General features: G+C 36.2%; 1 protein-coding gene across 2 annotated transcripts in view; it reads right to left on the bottom strand.

The window, feature by feature from the left end:
* The window catches only part of STON1 (stonin 1), a 133,237-nt gene that overhangs the window by 9,693 nt on the left and 104,072 nt on the right, over positions 1 to 19,472 (bottom strand). For both annotated transcript variants that reach the window (XM_006159002.2, XM_006159003.1), the window contains 2 exons: positions 5,625 to 5,882; positions 4,600 to 4,689 (listed from right to left, as the gene is read on the bottom strand). In XM_006159002.2, coding sequence (XP_006159064.1) covers positions 4,600 to 4,689; positions 5,625 to 5,882 — 348 coding nt within the window. The remainder of the gene's footprint in view (positions 1 to 4,599; positions 4,690 to 5,624; positions 5,883 to 19,472) is intronic.

Genomic DNA, 19,472 nt, shown 5'->3' with positions numbered 1-19,472 from the left:
TTTTGTAGAAGGGGGAGATTCTGGCAACAGGGAAGATCAGATCAACAGACTTATTAGAAGGATGAACTAAGGTATCCACCACCATGATAGTTTTTATAATCTGGTCAGTAAATAAATAGTGGCTATTTTCAGACTGAAAAAAAAAAGTGTGTATATATATATGTATATATATATATATATATATATATATATACATATATATACACACACACACACATATATACACAAACACATACACAACACATACACATACATACATACATACATACATACTGGGGCAAACAGGTAATGTGATAGTTAAGGCACTGGACCCCCACATGGTCAACCACAGTTTTTGAGTCCCTGACCCAATAGCTTGAAAATCACATTGGGCACATGTGTGTACATACCCAAAATCCTAAAATGAGACTGGAAGAGACAGGATTGCAGCCATTCTCCCTGTGAGGTAATTTCTCTTTCTCTCTCTCTTCCTTTCTCTCTCATGAGTGTACACTCCCTACAGCAAAAAAAAAAAAAAAAAAGGCAAAAAGACAAAATGAAGAAGAAAACTGTAGTGTCTTCTTACCTGCCAGGCAGAACTTTTATGGTACCAGGCAATCTTTCCAAGAGCTTCTGTTGGCTTTCTTAAGATCTGACTTAGTTCCTTAGCTTTCTGGTCATAACTTCAGATATGACATTCCAGTCAAAGCCCTGGCAATAACCAGTATTTCCATTTTCTGATGCAAGGCAACAGATACTATTGAACTTATGTAAATAGCCATTCTGCCACAAAATAAGAATACTCACAAATATTTTCCAATTCCAGAAGGGTCAAGAAAGGAGAAAAGTTTATGTTTCAATTTTTTTTAAAGTTTTTTTTTTAACTAATTGCTGAACCTACCAACAGCTCAAAAGAAAATAACAGTCCTTAAATCTGGAAAGCAAAGCACAGAAGAAAATCAGTAATGTTTTAGTCAAAAGTCATAAAATTTTATTTCACCAAGTCATTCTCATGTAATTAATCTCTCTTCTGTTGAATGTGCAGTGTTACTGTGGTCTGATCTTTCTATTTAAATTCTGGAAGTTAACATGCAACATTATTATCATTATTTCCAGACTTGTCTCTACCATTAAGTTGGCCATTTTCTTGATTGTTTTTTGTTCTCTTATTTCTCTCTGTCTGACTTCAGTTTTCCTGGTATAGCACTCCCTTCAGAACTTCATGAAGAGCAGCCTGGTGTTGGTAAATTCTTTCAGGTTTTGTTTATCTGAGAATGTTTTTATCTTTTCTTCCCATCTGAAGGATGATCTAGTCCGGTATAGTATTCTTGGTTGAAATTGTTTTTCCTTTAACACTTTGAATATATTTCCCTAATGTTTCCTTGCCTGAATTATTTCCGATGAGAGGTCTGATGTTAACTTGATGAGACAACCTTTGTAAGTAACTTGATGTTTCTGGGAACCAGCAGTTAGCATAATGGCTATGTCGCTGGACTCCCACGTAGTTGACCGCGCGGTTCGCGTCCTGGACCCAGTGGCTTAGAACTCACATCAGGCGCATGTGCATGCGTGCCCAAGATCCCGAGAGGAGAATGGAGGAGAAGGGATTGCGGCATGACCATCCCCCCTGGGGGTGATTTCTCACTTTCTGTCTCTATGTCTCTCTCTGTCTGTCATTGTTTCTGATGAGAGGTCTGATGTTAACTTGATGAGATAACCTTTGTAAGTAACTTGATGTTTCTTTCTTGCAAATTTTAGTATCTGGTCTTTGTGGTTTGGGCCAATCTGGCTATTTTATGCCTTGGAGAAGATCTTCCTGGGTTGATTCTATTTGGAATCCTTTGTAATTTTTAAAGTCTAGATATTTGAACACCTTTCTAGGATTGAAAAGTTTGCTTACAGGATTTCATGAAATAGATTATCAATGCCTTTATTATTTTCTTCACCTTCTGGGATACCATTTATCCAGATGTTTGGTTGCTTAATGGCATCTAGTACTTCTCATATATCATCCTCATTCTACTTAGTTATTTTCTCAGTCTTTTTAATAATTTTTTCTAGGTCAGAGGTTTTTGTCTTCTACATTTGAGAGTCAATCTTTTTCATGATTTAATATGTTCTTTAAAATATTTAATTTATTCACTCATTTATTTTTAATTTGACCAGAGAAAGATAGAGAGAAAGAGGAAAAGTGAGAAAGTAAGCCACCAGGTCCATGATTCAAACCATGGCCAGCCATGTGAGAGTGTCCAGAGCCTTAATTACCATGCCACCTGCTGGTCCCTTTAATCTGCTCTTAATACTTTCGAGGGAGATTTTTATTCCCTGTATTACAGTCTTCATCTCTAATAATTTCATCTAATTTTTTTTATGATGTCTATTACTTCTTTCAAATCATAAAAGGACTTCCTCATCTGGAGCTTGTTGTCTCTTTTCTCTTGAATCTTCTGGAGTTCTGTTGTCTCTTTTCTCTTGTATCTCATTTAGTTTTGTTATTATAAATGTTCTGAATTGTTTATCTGACACTTCAAGAAGCTTCATAGTATTGTCTGTGGATGATGAGGAATTGATATTTTCCCTTGGGGGAGAGATATTTTCTTAGTTTCTCATCATTCTTGTGCCTCTGAGATGGTTTCTAGTCATCAGGTGGATTATACATTTCTTCCTAAATTCTTCAAGTTAATCCTGAGTGTTCAAAGCCAAGCAGGAGGAGGTGATTGGTGATTTCTCTGCTGCTCTACCTTCCTGATGTTCAGCCAACAACCTCCACTGTTGCCTCTGGACTTTGGTAATTCAAAGTCCTCCCAGTTTCTAGATAACAGGTACACCTGGGGCTGAGCTGCTGAGTTTCAATTGAGGAAGAAAGAAGGGGTTGCCCGGTATACACTTCAGAAAGCCCTGAAGTCTGAGAATTGAGAGGTGTGTGGCAGAGATGAGTGAGTTGGGAGGCAGGAAGAAACCTAGAGTGGTCTCCTGCATTGGCTTCCCTCACCAATTGCTGCTACCCTGGTCTGCAGCACCAGGCTCTGGAGAAAATGATGGCAGATGTATATACCTGGGACAAGTTGGGAGGCAAAAATAAGCCTGGGAGCAGTCCCCTGTATTGGCTTCCCTCACCAAGTGCTGCTTCTCCCTGATCTTTTTCATAAAATATTCTCTAATTAAAGAATACTCTGATATAATAGATTTTTTTACTTTATACATCTAATATCCCCCTTCTATCTACCCCACAAGGTTACAGTTAAGATGGAAAAGATAATATATGAGAAAACACTTTGAAAAATATAAAATACTATGAAATGAATTACAAGTTGTCTCCCACAATTCATCAAAGGATACTATAGCCATAATGACCTAGAGAGTTCTTTGTAGAGTACATACAAACGTAAATGCCTTATAACATTTTCTTTGTTGAAGGCAATTTACTGTTTATAAGAAACAAAAGTGTCAAACTAAGAACTGCCCCTTTCCTATCTCCTGTTCCTTTTTATGTTATTTATCAGCCTCTATATTCCCATATCTATAAGATATTGTAGGGCAAAAAGTGATCTTATTTTTGAATTAAAAAATTATTTTCACAGCAACACTGTCCTTTGTTTCCCTAAGTATTTCAAATTGTGACTGAAACAAAAAGGGCCAAAGATACATTACACAGTCGGGAAACACAAATCAAAAAACCACAGAGATAATCACTATGCATCCACAAGAATGACCAGAATCAGGAAGTCAGATAATGAGTGCTGACAAGGAAGTGGAGTAATTGAAACCCTGAAACACTGGTGGTAAGAATGTAAAATAGTATATCCACCCACTTTGGAAAACAGTCTTTTAGTTTTTAAATTATTACCATATAACCCAGAAATTCAACTCCTGGACATATACCAAAGCAGATGAAAACAGGTCCACACAAATGCTTGTACATGAATGTTTACAGTAGCGTTACACCTAACCATGGTGATGAGGTCCAGAGTGCACTATCTTAAAACATGGCACTTTGGAATCTGACATTTTTCTATGTTTTTCTATGCAAAAATGTGTCATGACTTTTCCAACAGCCCAAAACATCAATTCAGTTCCCTTTTATCAGTCTTATTCTACTCTGAATTCTTACTCTTCATACTTTTACTATATCCCACAAATCACTCAAGGCACATTTCAAAGCTCCACATCATCCATGAAGGATTTGTGGAGAACTACAAATACAAGCGATTTCCTGTATTTCCTAACCACTTTTAGGACTGTCTGTGCTACATATCTTAGCATTTGATTTACATGCCACTCATCTTGGCATTTGACTTACCTGTCAAATATTTCAGCTTTTGATTTACTTGCCATCTTATTGTATATCATTTTATTATTTCATAAGATACATCTTATTTCATCTTATTTCAATAAGACTGTCACCTTAAGACAAGGACTATCACTTTTCTGTATTGCTGAAACCACACAGCACAGTGCTAGACCCAAAATACACTCCTGAAACTTCGAGAATTAAAAAGCTGTTTCAAGATATATTTAACTGTGAACTGTAACTCACCATCATATTTCCCACAATTTTACATACCTTTCTACTATAAATGCAACTAATAAACCCAATGTCCAAAAGGTGAAATATAGTACCTTATCATATTGACAGACAATTACATTATCCGTGTCAAACAGGTCTGGCACATCCTGCTCACTAACATCATCTCCAGAATTTAAAGGGTCCTAAAGATGAAAAATGATCACATAAAGGAATTTCATTATGCATCAAAAATTTTTTTAAGATAATAGAAACATGTAGAAATAAACAAATGTGGGAAGACAGAATAGTATTGTACTTAAAAGTCAAATAATCTGGATATGAGTCCTAGCTTGGCCACTTCAGTAATTATATGACTGACCTTGAGCAAGTTAATAAAACTTGCCCACAGCAGTTTTCTCATCTGCAAAATGAGGATAGTAATAAGGCCCATGGGATACTGGGACTTTTACACAGGATAAGGCAGGTTAGACTTAGTAGGATACCTGGCACATATGTAAGGCCACCATAAATAATAAGCTGATACTACTTAAACAGTTCTTAGTGATCATATTCCATACAGATCTTAATACATTTATTAGAATTAGCTAGCCCCCAAAGTGCTAGCAGGTGGCATGGTGGTTAAGATAGCTGGATCCCACATAGACCTGACAGCTTGGAAAATCATGCTAGGCATGTACACATACATGATCAAAACCCCAAAAGGAGGGAGAAACAAAGGGGAAAGGATTGCAGCATGACCTTCCCCAACAGGGGATGCATTCTCACCCCAACCCTTCACCCCAACTCTCTGGTGAGTACACTCACCCTCTGGCAAAATTTTTTTAAAAAAAGAAGTGAGTTTGTATAAAAATGTGTGCTTCTTCACAGGTTGCTATCTTGAACCTTCACTGCCATCCCCTAAACCTCTCACTATCTGTATTAGACCAACAAACATAGAGTTAGATTTTTAAATTACAGTAAGATTAAAAAGTTAAACCCCAGGATAATATTTAATACAAGTAAGTCTCATTTTAAATACTAAACATAAAATTAATCTTATTATGCCTCTTGGTTCTAAAATGTACTAAAGTACAAATTTTATAAATTGATAAAGTCTCAATTCAAAAGTGATCCTCACCTCTTCCACGATGTCGATGTGATGGTCTTCATTATCACTACTGTTTGCAGTTGAATCTTCATTTGATACACTGTCAGCTTCTTCAAGTACCTTCCGATCTCCTGCATCAGTAATCCCTAGAAATTCGTTCTCATCTACATCTTTTATACTTTCTATTTCCTCATTGGAAGAAGTATCATCAGTCCCATCTATTTGAATAATTTCATTAATATAATCACCAGTTACCTGAATGCTTAAATCCATTTGAGAATTAGAACCCTAAAAGGAGAAAGAAAAATGCAATAAAGTTCTTCAATCAAACAAGGTAAATAAAATGTTGAACCAGAATTTAAAATTAATTTAGCAAACATTCCACAAGTGGTCACTTAAAAACATTATTTCTGCCTTGTAAGATGATGCTCCCTTGGGGCTAGCAGGTAGTGTGGTGGTTAAGGTGCTGGACTCTCACATAGCAGACCATAGTTCTAGTTCCAGATCTTGTGACTTGCTTTCTCACTTTCCCCTTCTCTCTCTTGTCTCTCTCTGGCCAAATTTAACAATAATAACAACAAAAAAAATTTAAATAAATAAATAATTCTTTTTAAAAACTGCATGTATTTCAAAAATTTTTGCACCAAAACAACTTTGTATTTAATTCCATTTTTCCATAAGCTTTTTGAAGTCTCCTTGTACATGGACAAATATAAAACTCAGTATCATAAGTATGGTTCATAACTCCTTTTATCCTTCTATAGTCCTTAAAACGTGAAAGCATAAAAATAATTACAAATCCATGTTAATAGATGCATCATAGATAAAGATGCAATCTATGACCAAAATAAGATAAGGTGAGAAGGGAAAAACTGTAAAGGAGTAAATGTTTTGCATATGACCAAATTTAAGACTTAAATTGTTAAAACTTCAAGATATATGTAATCCTTGGGAACTAGCAGTTAGCATAATGGCTATGTCGCTGGACTCCCACGTAGTCAACCGCGGTTCGCGTCCTGGACCCGGTGGCTTAAAACTCATGCCGGACGCGTGTGCATGCATGCCCAAGATCCTGAGAGGAGAATGGAGGAGAAGGGATTGCGGCATGACCATCCCTCCTGGGGGGTGATTTCTCGCTTTCTGTCTCTATGTCTCTCTCTGTCTACCTGGCGAGCGCACGTGCCCTATAGCAAAAAACCTCTCTTAAAAAAAAAAAAGATATATGTAATCCCCATGGTAACCACAAAGAACATATCTATAGAATACACACAAAGGAAATAAAAAAGGAATCAAAATGTATCACCCCAAAAAATAATAATAATTAAACACAAAGGGAGGCAGCAAAGGTAGGAATAAAGGGAAAAAAAAAACTAGACATACAAAAAACATATAACAAGATGGCAAGAGTAAGTCCATTCCTATCAGTAATTACTTTAAACGTAAATGGATTAAATTCCACAATCAATAAACACAAAATAGTAGAAAAGATATAAGAAATAGGATTCAATTATACATTATCTACAAGAGACTAACTTTAGACCCAAGGAGATGAATATGTTAGAAATGAAAAGAGAACCAACAGATGGCATAATGGTTACATTAATGGACTCCCATGTAGTTGGCTGCAGTTCCAGTCCCAGACCTCGTGGCTTAAAACTCATGTCGGGTACGTGTGCACACGTGCCCAAAGTTCTAAGAGGAGAATAGAGGAGAAGGAACTATGCCATGGCCAACCCTTCTGGAGGGTGATTTCTCACTTTCTGTCTCTGTCTCTCCAGTGAGCACACACGCCCTATAGCAAAATCTCTCTCTCAAAAAAAAAAAAAAAAAGATAAAAAGACAGAAGAATAAACTCCATGCAAATATTAACCAAATGAGAGCTGTGGTAGGTATGTTTCTACAGACAAAATAGACTAAGTCAAAAACTGTGGACTTAAAAAAAGAGAAAAAACATCATACAGCAATAAAGGAATCAATTCACCAAGAAAATGTAACAATTATATTGGATCATTAGAAAAGTCATGATATATTTTTATGTTTTTCTATGCAAAAAATGCATAATAACTTTTAAGACAACCTAATAAATATATTTGCAGCAAACACTGGATTCCCAAAGATATGCAACAAAAAATGACAGAATTAAAGAAGAAAATAGCTCTATAAGAAGAGACTTCAATAACTCACTTTTTTTGAGACAGAGGTTTTTGCTATAAGGCATATGCACTTGCCAGAGAGAGACAGAGAGAGAGAAAAGTGCAAAATCACCACCACCACAGGTGGAATGCAATGCCACAGGCCCTCCTCTTCCATTCTCCTCTCAAGATTTTGGGCAAGCATGAGCACTCCTCTGGCGTAAATTTTAAGCTACCAGGTCTGAGACTTGTACAGCAAAAAACTGGATAAGCTATATGAAACAAATTCCTAGGAACCCACAACCTAAATCATGAAGAAAAAGAAAATATGAGCAGATCTATGAACTATTAAAGAAAATGAATTAGTAATAAAACAAAATATCCCTACAAAGAAAGATCCAGGACCAGATGACTTCACTGGAGAATAATACCAAACATCTAAAAAAGAATTAACACCAATCCTCCTCAAACACTTCTGACAAACTGAAGAAGTTACTTTATGACACAAGCATTAAAAAGACACTACAAGAAAACTACAGACCATTAGATTAATGCTGACACCAAAATTAAATAACAGATTAATATTGATGCAAAAATAATCTACAAAAAATTAGCAAACAGAGTGCCTTCTTTCATCACTTCACTTCAACATAGTATAAAAAGTACAAGCTAGGACAACTAGGGTAGAAATAGGTATCTAAATCAGAAAGAAGTAAAATTATTCTCATGACATATTTTTATATGTAGAAAATTCTAAAGATTACACACACACACACACACACACAGATTAGAACAAAAAATGAATTTGGTGAAGTTTTAAAATACCAATTCTATGCACAAAAAGCTGTTGCATTTCTATACACTAACAATTAACAACCTCAAAAGGAAATTAAGAAAACAATTCCATTTTTAATAGCATCACAAAGAATAAAACACAGAAATAAACCTAACCAATGAGATGAAGACTTATATACTGAAAACTATAAAATGTTGCCAAAAGAAATTAAGGAAGACACAAATAAATGGAAAACATCATGTGTTAATGAATTATAAGACTTAATATTGTTAAGATGTCAGTACTGTCCAAAGCCATCTAAAGATTCAATATCTATCAAGTTTTTCCTATTTCTATTTGCAGAAATAGAAAAATCCATCCTACAATAATGAGGAATTCAAAGGACCCAGAAACCAATCAATCTTGAAAAAGATTACTATAGGGTACATGTACTCACTGGAGAGATAAAAGAGGCAGAAAGTGAGAAGTCACCAAGAACCACCACCAAGTTGGAAGTCTTACACTTTCTGATTTCAAAACTTACTACACAACTACTGTGGTTGGCAATAAAGAGAAATACATCAATGGACTAGAGACCCCAGAAATAAATCTTCACATATATAGTCAAATGATTTTGAAAAAGGGTGACAAGAACGTTCAATGGGGAATGGATGGTCTTTTTAAACAAATGATGCTGGGAAAACTAGGTGTCCACATGCAGAAGGATAAAGTTGGACCTTTTTTACCATACACAAAAAATTAACTCGAAATGGGTCAAATATCTAAACACAAAAGCAGTTTTGTAAAATTCAGAAGAAACTAAGGGAAAGTTTTACTGGAAAAGTTGCATGACATTAGATTTGGTAATGTATTGTATGACATCAATATCATAAACAGCAAAAAATAAATAAATAAATAAAATTAACTTCATCAGCATTAAAAACTTCTGCACATCAAAAGCATACTACTGATGGACTAAAGACACCCCACAGAACAGGAGAGAATATTTTCAAGCTATGCATCTGATAAAGATTAATGCAGAATTTATAAAGAACTATAATTCACCAAAAAAGAGAGAAAGCAACCCAGTTATAAAACGGGCGAGGAGGGTTTGGGACCAGCAGATGGTGTAGAGTTTACATCACTGGACTCCCACATGGCCGACTGCAGTTTGAGTCCCAGACCTGGTGACTTGGAGCTCACACTGGGCATGCATGCACATGCTCAAGATCCCAGGAGAAAAACAAAGGAAAAGGCATTGAGGTGTGGCCATCCCCCTGTCAGGGGGCAGGGAGCTGAATGCTCACTTTCTGTCTCTCTGGTGAATGCACATGCCTTGTAGCAAAAATCTCTTAAAAAAAAAAAGGGGGGGGATGGCAGCCAGTGGCATGGTAGTCAAGGAGGCTGGATTCCATATGGCTAACTGTATGGTTCAAAGACCAGCCAGCTTGAAAAACATGTGTGTGCGTGCATGCTCAAAACCCCAAGAGGGAAAATGGAGAAGAAGGGATTATGATGTGGTCATTCCCCGCTGGGGAGTTATTTCTCATTTCCTCTCACCTTTCTCTTTATATCTCCCCCAACACACACATACACACACACACACACACACACACACACACACACACATGAGCACACATGCTCTATGGCAAATTTTTTCCTAAATGGGCAAGGGGGCCAGATAGTGGCACAGAGGTAAAACCTGACCAAGACTGAACAACATGGGGGAATTCCATGTTTGTATCCAGAGACCTCCCTAGTACATCAGGCATGCCTGTTATCATGATCAGAGCTGGCTAAAGCTGGGATTAAATCAAGGCTTCAGGATTCTGGTTGAGGATAGTTTCTATCTTTCTTGCTCATGGGGGAAATAAACTTTTTTAAATGAGTAAAGAATATGAATAGACGTTTTGTCAAAGAAAATATACAAATGGCCCAAAGCATGTAATAATCGTTAGGGAAACAGAAATCAGAACAATGAGATAGACCTTCAAACCCATTAAGATAGCAATTATCAAAAAATATTGGTGAGGATGTGGAAAAATTGGAAAGCCAGTACACTGCTGATGGGAATGTACACTGGCAGACTCTATGGAAAACAGTATGACTGTTCCTTATAAAATTTGTAAAACAATTGGCATATGATTCAGTACTTCTTGGTCCATATCAAAAGAATGAAAAGCAGAACTTCAGATACTTGTACATTTATACCCACATTATTCATAATAGCCAAAATATGGAAGCATCCCAAGTGTCCATAGACAGATGAATGGATAAACGAAATCTGTATATACATAAAATAGGCTATTATTCAGCCTTAAAGAGGAAGGAAATTCTGGCACATGCTACAAGAGAGATAAACCCTGAAGACAGTATGCTAAATGGAAAAGGATACAAAAGGGCAAATTCTGTCTGATTTATGTGAGGTAACTAAAGGAGTCAAAATCATAGAAACAGAAAGTAGAATTGTAGTTGCCAGGAACTGGGGGTTGGGGACGGAGTGAAGAATGAGGTGCTCTTTAGGAGGCTTGGTGTTTCAGTATGGGAAGATAAAAAGTATCTGGAGATAGATGGTGGTAATGGCTGCACCACAGTGCAAACGTACTTACTGCCACTGAACTGTAGAGTTAAAAGTGGTTAAGATAGTAAATTTTATGTTATGTATATTTTACCACAAGATAAAAAACAGCATAGGAAAAAAAAAAATCAATGGTGATAACATGCTGCCAAGTATGTGATTAAAATGATACACAGTACTGGTGGCTAGAAAAAACGGCACAATCTCTTCAGAAAACATTGTAGGCATGGCCATCCCCCCGGGGGGATGATTTCTCACTTTCTGTCTCTCTGTCTCTCTCTGTCTGGAGAGTACATGCACCCTATAGCAAAAACCTCTCAAAAAAAATTAGTTCTTTCTCAATAATCCTACTTTATTAAAAATGTATTTTAAATGTATTTATTAAATGTAAAATTTATTAAATTTACACTACATTATTTGATACATTAAAAAATATTCAAAGAAAACCAAATAAAGCTTAAAGTAACAATATAGATGTGCTAAATGTTTAAGTATCATTTACAATATTACCCCAAACCATAAGATATTTAGATAAAAACATAACTGAATATGTGTGATTCATGTATGGTGACAACTAGAAAACCATAGTGACAAGAGTTAAAGACCTAAATAAATGGAAAATATATCATGTTCATAAATTAGAAGACTCAATACTGTGAAGATGTCAGTTCTCCCCTGATTGATCTACAGATTCAACATAACCCAAATGACAGTACCAACAGTTTTTCTTTTTAAATAGAAATTGACAGACTCATTCTAACATTTATATGGAAGTACAGAGGAATTAGAGTAGCCAAAAGAGACTGGCCACATGGCCTAGTGATTAAGGGAGCTGGATCCCATATAACGAACCCAGACCTGGTGACTTGAAAAAAACACATCAGTCACATATTCATGTGTACCCCAAATCCCAACATGATGGAAAAATAGAGGAGAAGATATTGCAGCATAACCATGCCCCCATTGGGGGTTGTTTTCTTCCTCTGTTTCATAAGTACATGTGTCCTCTGGCACTTTTTTTATAGCCAAAAACTATTCTGAAAAATAAATAAATAAATAAATAAATAAATAAATAAATAAATAAATTTGAGAGACTCGAACCCTATGATGTGCAGACATACCACAAAGCTACCATAACCAAGACAGTATGGTACTAGTAAAAAAGATGGACACACAGATTAATAAAAGAGTGGGTGTTCAGAAATAAACCAACACAGATATAGTGATTGATTTTCATTAAAGGTACTTTAGAGACAACCAGTGTGCTTTAGATAACTCAATGGAGACACTGTAGTCTTTTCCACAATTGATCATCCACATTCAAAAAAAAAAAAAAAAATTTCCACAATTCAATCCTAACCTTGCACCATATAAAAAATAATAACCAAGAATGAACAAGAATCAATCACAGCCTAAATGTAAACTATACAATAAAAATTTTAAAAAATTATTGCCACCTTTCACCTTTGTCCTTTGTTTAAATAAAGCACATGAAGCAGAAGTCAAAAGAAAAAAAAACAACATAGACTTCAAACTCACAAATTTCCTCTCTCCGAAATACAGTGTTTTTATAGCAAAAATGTGAAGCAACTACAAAGTTTACACATTGTTGGTAGAAAGGCAAAATTGCACTACACATTGCTGGTGAGTGAGAATTCGGCCACTCTGAAAATGAGTTTGAGGGACCAGCAGTTAGCATAATGGCTATGTCGCTGGGCTCCCATGTAGTCAACCACAGTTCAAGTCCCGGACCCAGTGGCTTAATCTCACGCTGGGCGCATGTGCGTGCATGCCCAAGATCCCAAGAGGAGAATGGAGGAGAAGGGATTGAGGCGTGGCCATCCCTCCTGGGAGGGGATTTCGCACTTTCTGTCTCTCTGTCTGTCTGGCGAGCCCACACGCCCTATAGCAAAAACCTCTCCAAAAAAAAAAAAAGAGTTTGACAGTTTCTTATAAGTGTGTGTGTGTGTATATGTGTGTGTGTGTGTGTGTGTGTGTGTGTGTGTGTGTGTGTTTATTAGCAATTCCGCTCCTAGGTATTTACTCAAAAGGAAAATGTACACATAGACATATACACAAAATTTACATATAAAAGTTTTTCAAGACTGTCTTCACAAACAGCAAAACCTGAAAACAACCCCAATGACCAACTGGTAAACAGACTGTATTACATCCATATTATAGAATATACTGATATAAACAACAACATGAATAAATCTCAAATGTATTATATTAAAGCTACTTATTGCATGGTTGCATGTGCTTGATATTCTGGAAAATATAAACCTTTCTGAAAAGAAAATGGATCAGTGAGTGACCGGAGGTAGAAGGTAATGACTGATGACCAAGGTACATGAGGAAACTGATGAAACTCTGATGAAAATGCTCCCCTTTTCAGTTGTGATAAAGGTTATATGACTGTATATATTTAACAAAATTCATAGTATATACCTAAAAACTACATACCTAAAAAAGGTGAATTTTAATGTGCATAAATTACACCTTGATAAATCTAAGGATTTTTTAACAGTACATTTTTTACAAGGTTAATCCTATGCCTAAACCATATGTTAAAACTAGCTGGGTTTTTTTTTTGTTTTTTGTTTTTTGTTTTGAGAGGTTTTTGCTATAGGGTGTGTGTGCTCACCAGACAGACAGAGAGAGACAGAGAGATAGAAAGCGAGAAATCATCCCCCAGAGGGGCTGGCCACACTGCAATCCCTTCTCCTCCATTCTCCTCTCAGGATCCTGGGCACGAACGCACACGCACCTTGCGTGAGTTTAAGCCACCGGGTCCGGGACTTGAACCACAGTCGACTACGTGGGAGTCCAGTGACCTAGCCATTACGCTGCTAGTCCCAAAACTAGCTGTTTTTTGAAAAGAGGTTTTTGCCTGAGGGAGCATGCTCTCCTCAGGGAGACAGAGACAGACAGTGAGAGGGAAAGTGAGAAATCACCCCCAAGGAGAATGGCCATACCACAGTTCCTTCTCCATTCTCCTCCCAGGATCTTGGACACACATGCACATGCACCTGGCATAATTTTCAAGTTACCCGGTCTGCAACTCGAAACATGGTTGGCCATGTGAGAGTTCAGTGTTATAACTGCTATGCCATCTGTTGGTCCATTGGTTTATTATTTTAATAACAAGTTCTGAAAATCTTTAACTGCAAAATCTCCTATTGCAAAATGAATCAGAACTCCCATGGTACTTTGCTGAATAAGTATAAGCTTATAAAAGAATATTAAATATTCTAGAACGCTTCTAAGCTCATGCAGCATCAACTTATTTTCCTTAAATTATTGAGGTCCTCTTCACTCTGGGAGAGGTGTAAGATTGTCAAGTTAGTGCCAGCAGGTGCCATGGAGGTTAAGGCAGCTGGATCCCATAAGGTTGACTCAACAGTTCAAGTCCTAGACCCAATGGCTTAAAAATCACACTGGGCATGTATGCATGCATCCCCAAAATCCCAAGAGGAAAATACAGAAGAAGGGAGGATAAGGCTTAGTCATGATCATACCCCAGTGTCTTAGCATTAACACATGTCATGTGCTAAATGAGACAGCAATACTGTTTTTACTGATGCAGCAAAATCATGTCTTAAAAGCACCTCAGGGGCTCAGTGTACAAAGTAGTAGAATCTGCTAAGCAAAAATCTTTACAAAGATAACTTTCCATTATTATAAAGATACCAGTTTTTGCAAAGAAAAGGTTCACAACATAGGAATTCTCTCATGATATCAATGTGCAAATAACAATTAAAATCAGATGCTGGCTATTCTAAGAAGCACTGATATTTTTATCCTGTTGAATGTTAAAGAAAAGTCACTTCTGATTCTTCTATGAATTCCAGTTGAATGTGAAGAAATGTCAGCAGTTCTAACAGATGATATCATCTGACAAGAGGCTTGGATTCCATTGTTTTCCTCTGCTCTAAAACATACCAGCTCAATAGTGTCCAAGACTTTCAGCTTCACTAAGGTATATTCAATTGTATGTGGCTTAACACAGTAGGTAAAGAAATAGGATACTTCAAAATAAAATTTTGTTTGGCAAATCCAGCTTCGAACTTTTTTAGTTTAAGGTACCCTTTAATGAAAGAACTCTTTCTTTCCAATGGCTAGTACAGATTTCACATCCATAAGTGGGGGTAAATATAAAATGAGAGAAACCTAAAGTAAAACATACTTTTTTCCCCACATTTTCAACCTAAACTATGTCAAATTCAGTAACCCATAATCATAATGGCAGGGCCAATCTTCTTTAATTCCTATCAGGTACTTAATCCAGTTATCCATACTAATAAAGTGTTAATGATGATTATATATTATCTGATACAGCAGCATCCCATGCCATTCCATTCTTATTTGGCATGAAATACACCTTAACATGTTTAGAGAAATACAGAATTTTTTTTGTCAATTAGTTTTTTCCTATAAAGAAAATGTCACATTACCTGGTTTAAAATTTAACTGACAGATATTAATTTAGCAATGGAATATAGAGACTCAAAACATTATTCAGTTTAACTGAATTTTGAATTCAAATAACTATGGATATAGCATTTTATCTTTTAGAAGCATATCAATATGGATTCTGAAATTAAATGAAAATTCTTACTTGAAGGTATATATTCTTTTATCCCCTTACTCAGTACATTGTTTGTTCATACTGATTTGGGCTACATCAATAGTTCTTAATCTTGACTGACCATTTTAATCCCCTCAGAAGCTCAACACTTATGACTGGATCCACCCCAGATCAATTAAATCTAAATCCCTTGTAGTAGACCCGAACATTTTTTATGTCCCAATGATCCTAATATTTAGCCAGGGTTAAGAACTTCTAAACCAACTAAACTAATCACAGATCCTATTTAAAAGCTTATACCCTAGCATACAGGGATGTGTGTATATGCTAGGCACATGAAGATGAATAAAATACATCTCTCAGTGTAAACATTTTAACAGACATATCCCTAGGGTGCTATGAAAACATAGAAAAGTTACCTGGAATCTAATAATGGGGGAAAGGTTAAGGTAGAGTTGGTGAAGATTTCTGGAGAAGGTAATAAATGGGTAAGAACCAACCAGAGGTAAGGGGGTGGGGGGAAATACAGGCACCAACCAGAGAGAAAAACAAAAGCAAAGAGTTGGGAAACAAAGTTAAACAGAGAATCACTCACAGTTTGGCAGTACCAATAAAGTACTAGGCATGAAATTAAGGAAAAATAAATAGGAAACTTTGGAAGAGAATGAATATGGACATTCTTGCATGCCATAATAAGGAGCCTGAAGTTTACTTACACTACAGGTGAGGGCAATCTGTGATGTGTTAAGCAGGAAAAGAACATGGCTAGGCTATATTCTGGACAGATGTCTGGAAGCCATGAGGAAGAGAGAGAACAGCTAACAGGCACTGAGCATTCCTGTGCCAGGCAGTGTGCTGCTGAGCACCTTACATTGTCTTTGCTAATCTTCCAACCACAACTCTAAACAGACAAAATTATCTTTATTATATAATGAGTAATTTGCCCAAGTCACATGGTCATTATGGGTAGAGAAGGATTCAAAACAATTCAGAGCCCACTAGTCTAGGCCTTTAACTTCTAGGAGGATAGACTAGAAGTTGAAGAATGAGAAGCAGCAGAGGCTACAAGCTAATAAATTAGTTAGGAAACTATTACATTACCCCACAAGAGACAATGAGGACAATGTTAGTAGGGAGGAAGAAAGGGGAATGAATTTCAGAAATATAAGTTTCAAAAATTATCAAAATCACATGATTCATCTTTGAAAATGAATAAAATTCTGACACATACTACAACTTTGAAAACATTATGCTAAGTAAAATAAGCCAGTCGTAAAAGGATAAATATTACATGATTTCATTTACTGCTACCCAGAACTGCCAACTCCATAGAAACAAAAACAAAACAAAAAAGAAATGACAAGGGACTGAATCAAAAGCTGTCAGGAATATATTTTATGAAACAGTAAAAATATTAAGCCCCCATAAATCCTTACCTTTTAAACCTACAATAGATACTTAATATCTCTGGTAATCTACAACACAGGAAAACTAAGCAAGTATAGTTAATCATAACTAGTTGTAAACTACGTATAGAACAGAAAAACTACTTATAAATTTTTTTCAAGGGTTGTCCCTGTGACCTAGTGGTTTAGAGAGCCAGGTATTATATAGCCAAATGCAGTTCAAGACCGGCCCCAGCAGCTTGAAAACATGCCAGGTGTGTGTGTGCACGGATAGAAAAATGGAAGAACAGATATTATAGTATGGCCAAATCCCACTGGGAGGGGTTCCTCTGTCTCTATCTCTTTCTTTCTCTATCTCTCTGGCATTAAGAAAAATAATTTTTTTTTGAAAATTAGATCAGCATAAGCTTACCAGACTATTACCTATCTTAAAGGCATCCTATAGTAAATAAACATTTTATAAAGTCAGTATTCTTGAATGTTTGGGTTTGGGGGTTTTAGATATAAACCCATTTTAAAACTAACAAGTAAATTATATATGTTAACCAATATATAAAAAGCCCATAAGATACAGTAACACTAATCTAAAGCCTACTGTGGTACCAGAAGCTTTAAATACTCTCTATATGTCATCCGATAATTCTAAAAATTGTGAGACTGGAATTATCCCATTTGCTGACTTTTAACTGAATTTCAGAGAGTAATAGCTTGCTTGTAAACAGTGAAATCTAGAATTTGAACCTATAGTGACTTCAGAGGGCAAGCTCTCAAACACGCCTGTCTCAACAATCCTTGATTACTATCTAACTTATCTGCTTTCCCATATCAGAAAATATACATGACGACATCTAATGATTAACTGTAGAATAAATCCTTGACTTACTGCACCAAAAATCTACAATGATCAAACAGAATCCAGGGGAAAAAAAATGAAAACACACCCTTATTTTAAATTTGTGATTACTATTACCTGAAAACCAAATATTCTATGATCATGAGTTTAACCTACAGATTTTCGAATTTGTATATAATATGTGGAAAATATCGTTAAACAGTACTCAAAAACATTATTTAGTGCCCGAGGATGCATGGTTCACCAGAGAGTGACAGAGACAGAGGAAGAAAGCATCCACCAATAAAGTGTGGGTGCACCACAATTTCTTTTCCGTTTCTCCATCCTATCAGGATTCTGGGCATGCATGCACACACATAAATCAAGCATGGTTTTTAAGCTGCCAGGACCAAGATTAGAACCACAGGGATCTAGTTCTTTAACCACTAGACAATGCAGTTCACCCTCTCCCAATTTTTTTTTTTTTGAGAGTTTTTTTTGTTATAGGGCACATGCACTTGCCAGAAGATAGAGAGAAGAAAGCAAGAAATCACCCCCAGGAGATGTGGCCACACTGCGATCACTTCTACATTTTTCTCTCGGGATTTTAGGCACACACACACATGCCACCTGGCATAGGTTTCAAACCACCAGGTCCAGGACTCGAACTGCGGTCAACTACATGGCAGTCCAGCAACATAACATTACACCATCTGCTGGTCCCCAAAAAACTCTTAATTTTAATACTTTACACTAAAATAAAAACAAAATCTTCCTAGAAGATTTTTAATGGGTTTCATCAAACATCTGAAATGTTCTACAACAGGTTAAATAGTTTCTGACAGCCATTAGTCAGTCATTTGAAACTATCAAAAAAGTTTCTGATGTGGGCTGACCCTGTAAACTAATGGTTATAGGAACCAGATTCCACATGACTGACTGAAGTTTAAATCCCAGCACCAGCAGATTGAAAAAAAAAAAAAACATGTTTAGTACATGTATACACGCCCCCAAATCCTTACAGGATAGAGGAATGGAGAAGGGGAAATGGAGCAGCATGACCACGCCCCGTTAAGAAGGGGTGCTTTCTCCCTCTCTCCATTTCTCCATTTCTGGCAAGCACATATGCCCTATGGCAATTTAAAAAAAAATAGTAGTTTCTGATGAACTTTGTTCAGGGTCTCTTTCCTCTATCCTGTATCATTTCCCTAGGTAGGAAATTTAAAATAGTCTGAACATGATATGTTATGATAGCACTTAACTGTCTACTTCTACAGTGTTATACAGTGGCTCGAGAGGACGATGAAACCATTAGCTAGAGCATAACCCTTCATTTGTCACACATCACTGAACTGTATGAAGGGAATTAGTTATGAGACATTTTATTGTACTTTTTTTTAAAAAAAATCCCTGTAAATTAATAACTCAGACCTATTTTCAGTATGGAAAGTTAATTAGAATCTATTTTTCAGTGGTTTGAATTTCAAACAAAATTAAGTAAAACTAGTTCTTTTAACAGAAAGGGGGAAACAAGATTACTAGTAAGGTAATTCCTCATGTAGGG

Source organism: Tupaia chinensis, unplaced genomic scaffold (assembly GCF_000334495.1).
Source record: "Tupaia chinensis unplaced genomic scaffold, TupChi_1.0 Scaffold000622_1, whole genome shotgun sequence".
Taxonomy (NCBI): Eukaryota; Metazoa; Chordata; class Mammalia; order Scandentia; family Tupaiidae; genus Tupaia; species Tupaia belangeri.
The sequence above is the reverse complement of the archived record's forward strand: the minus strand, read 5'-3'. Positions and strand labels throughout refer to the sequence as shown.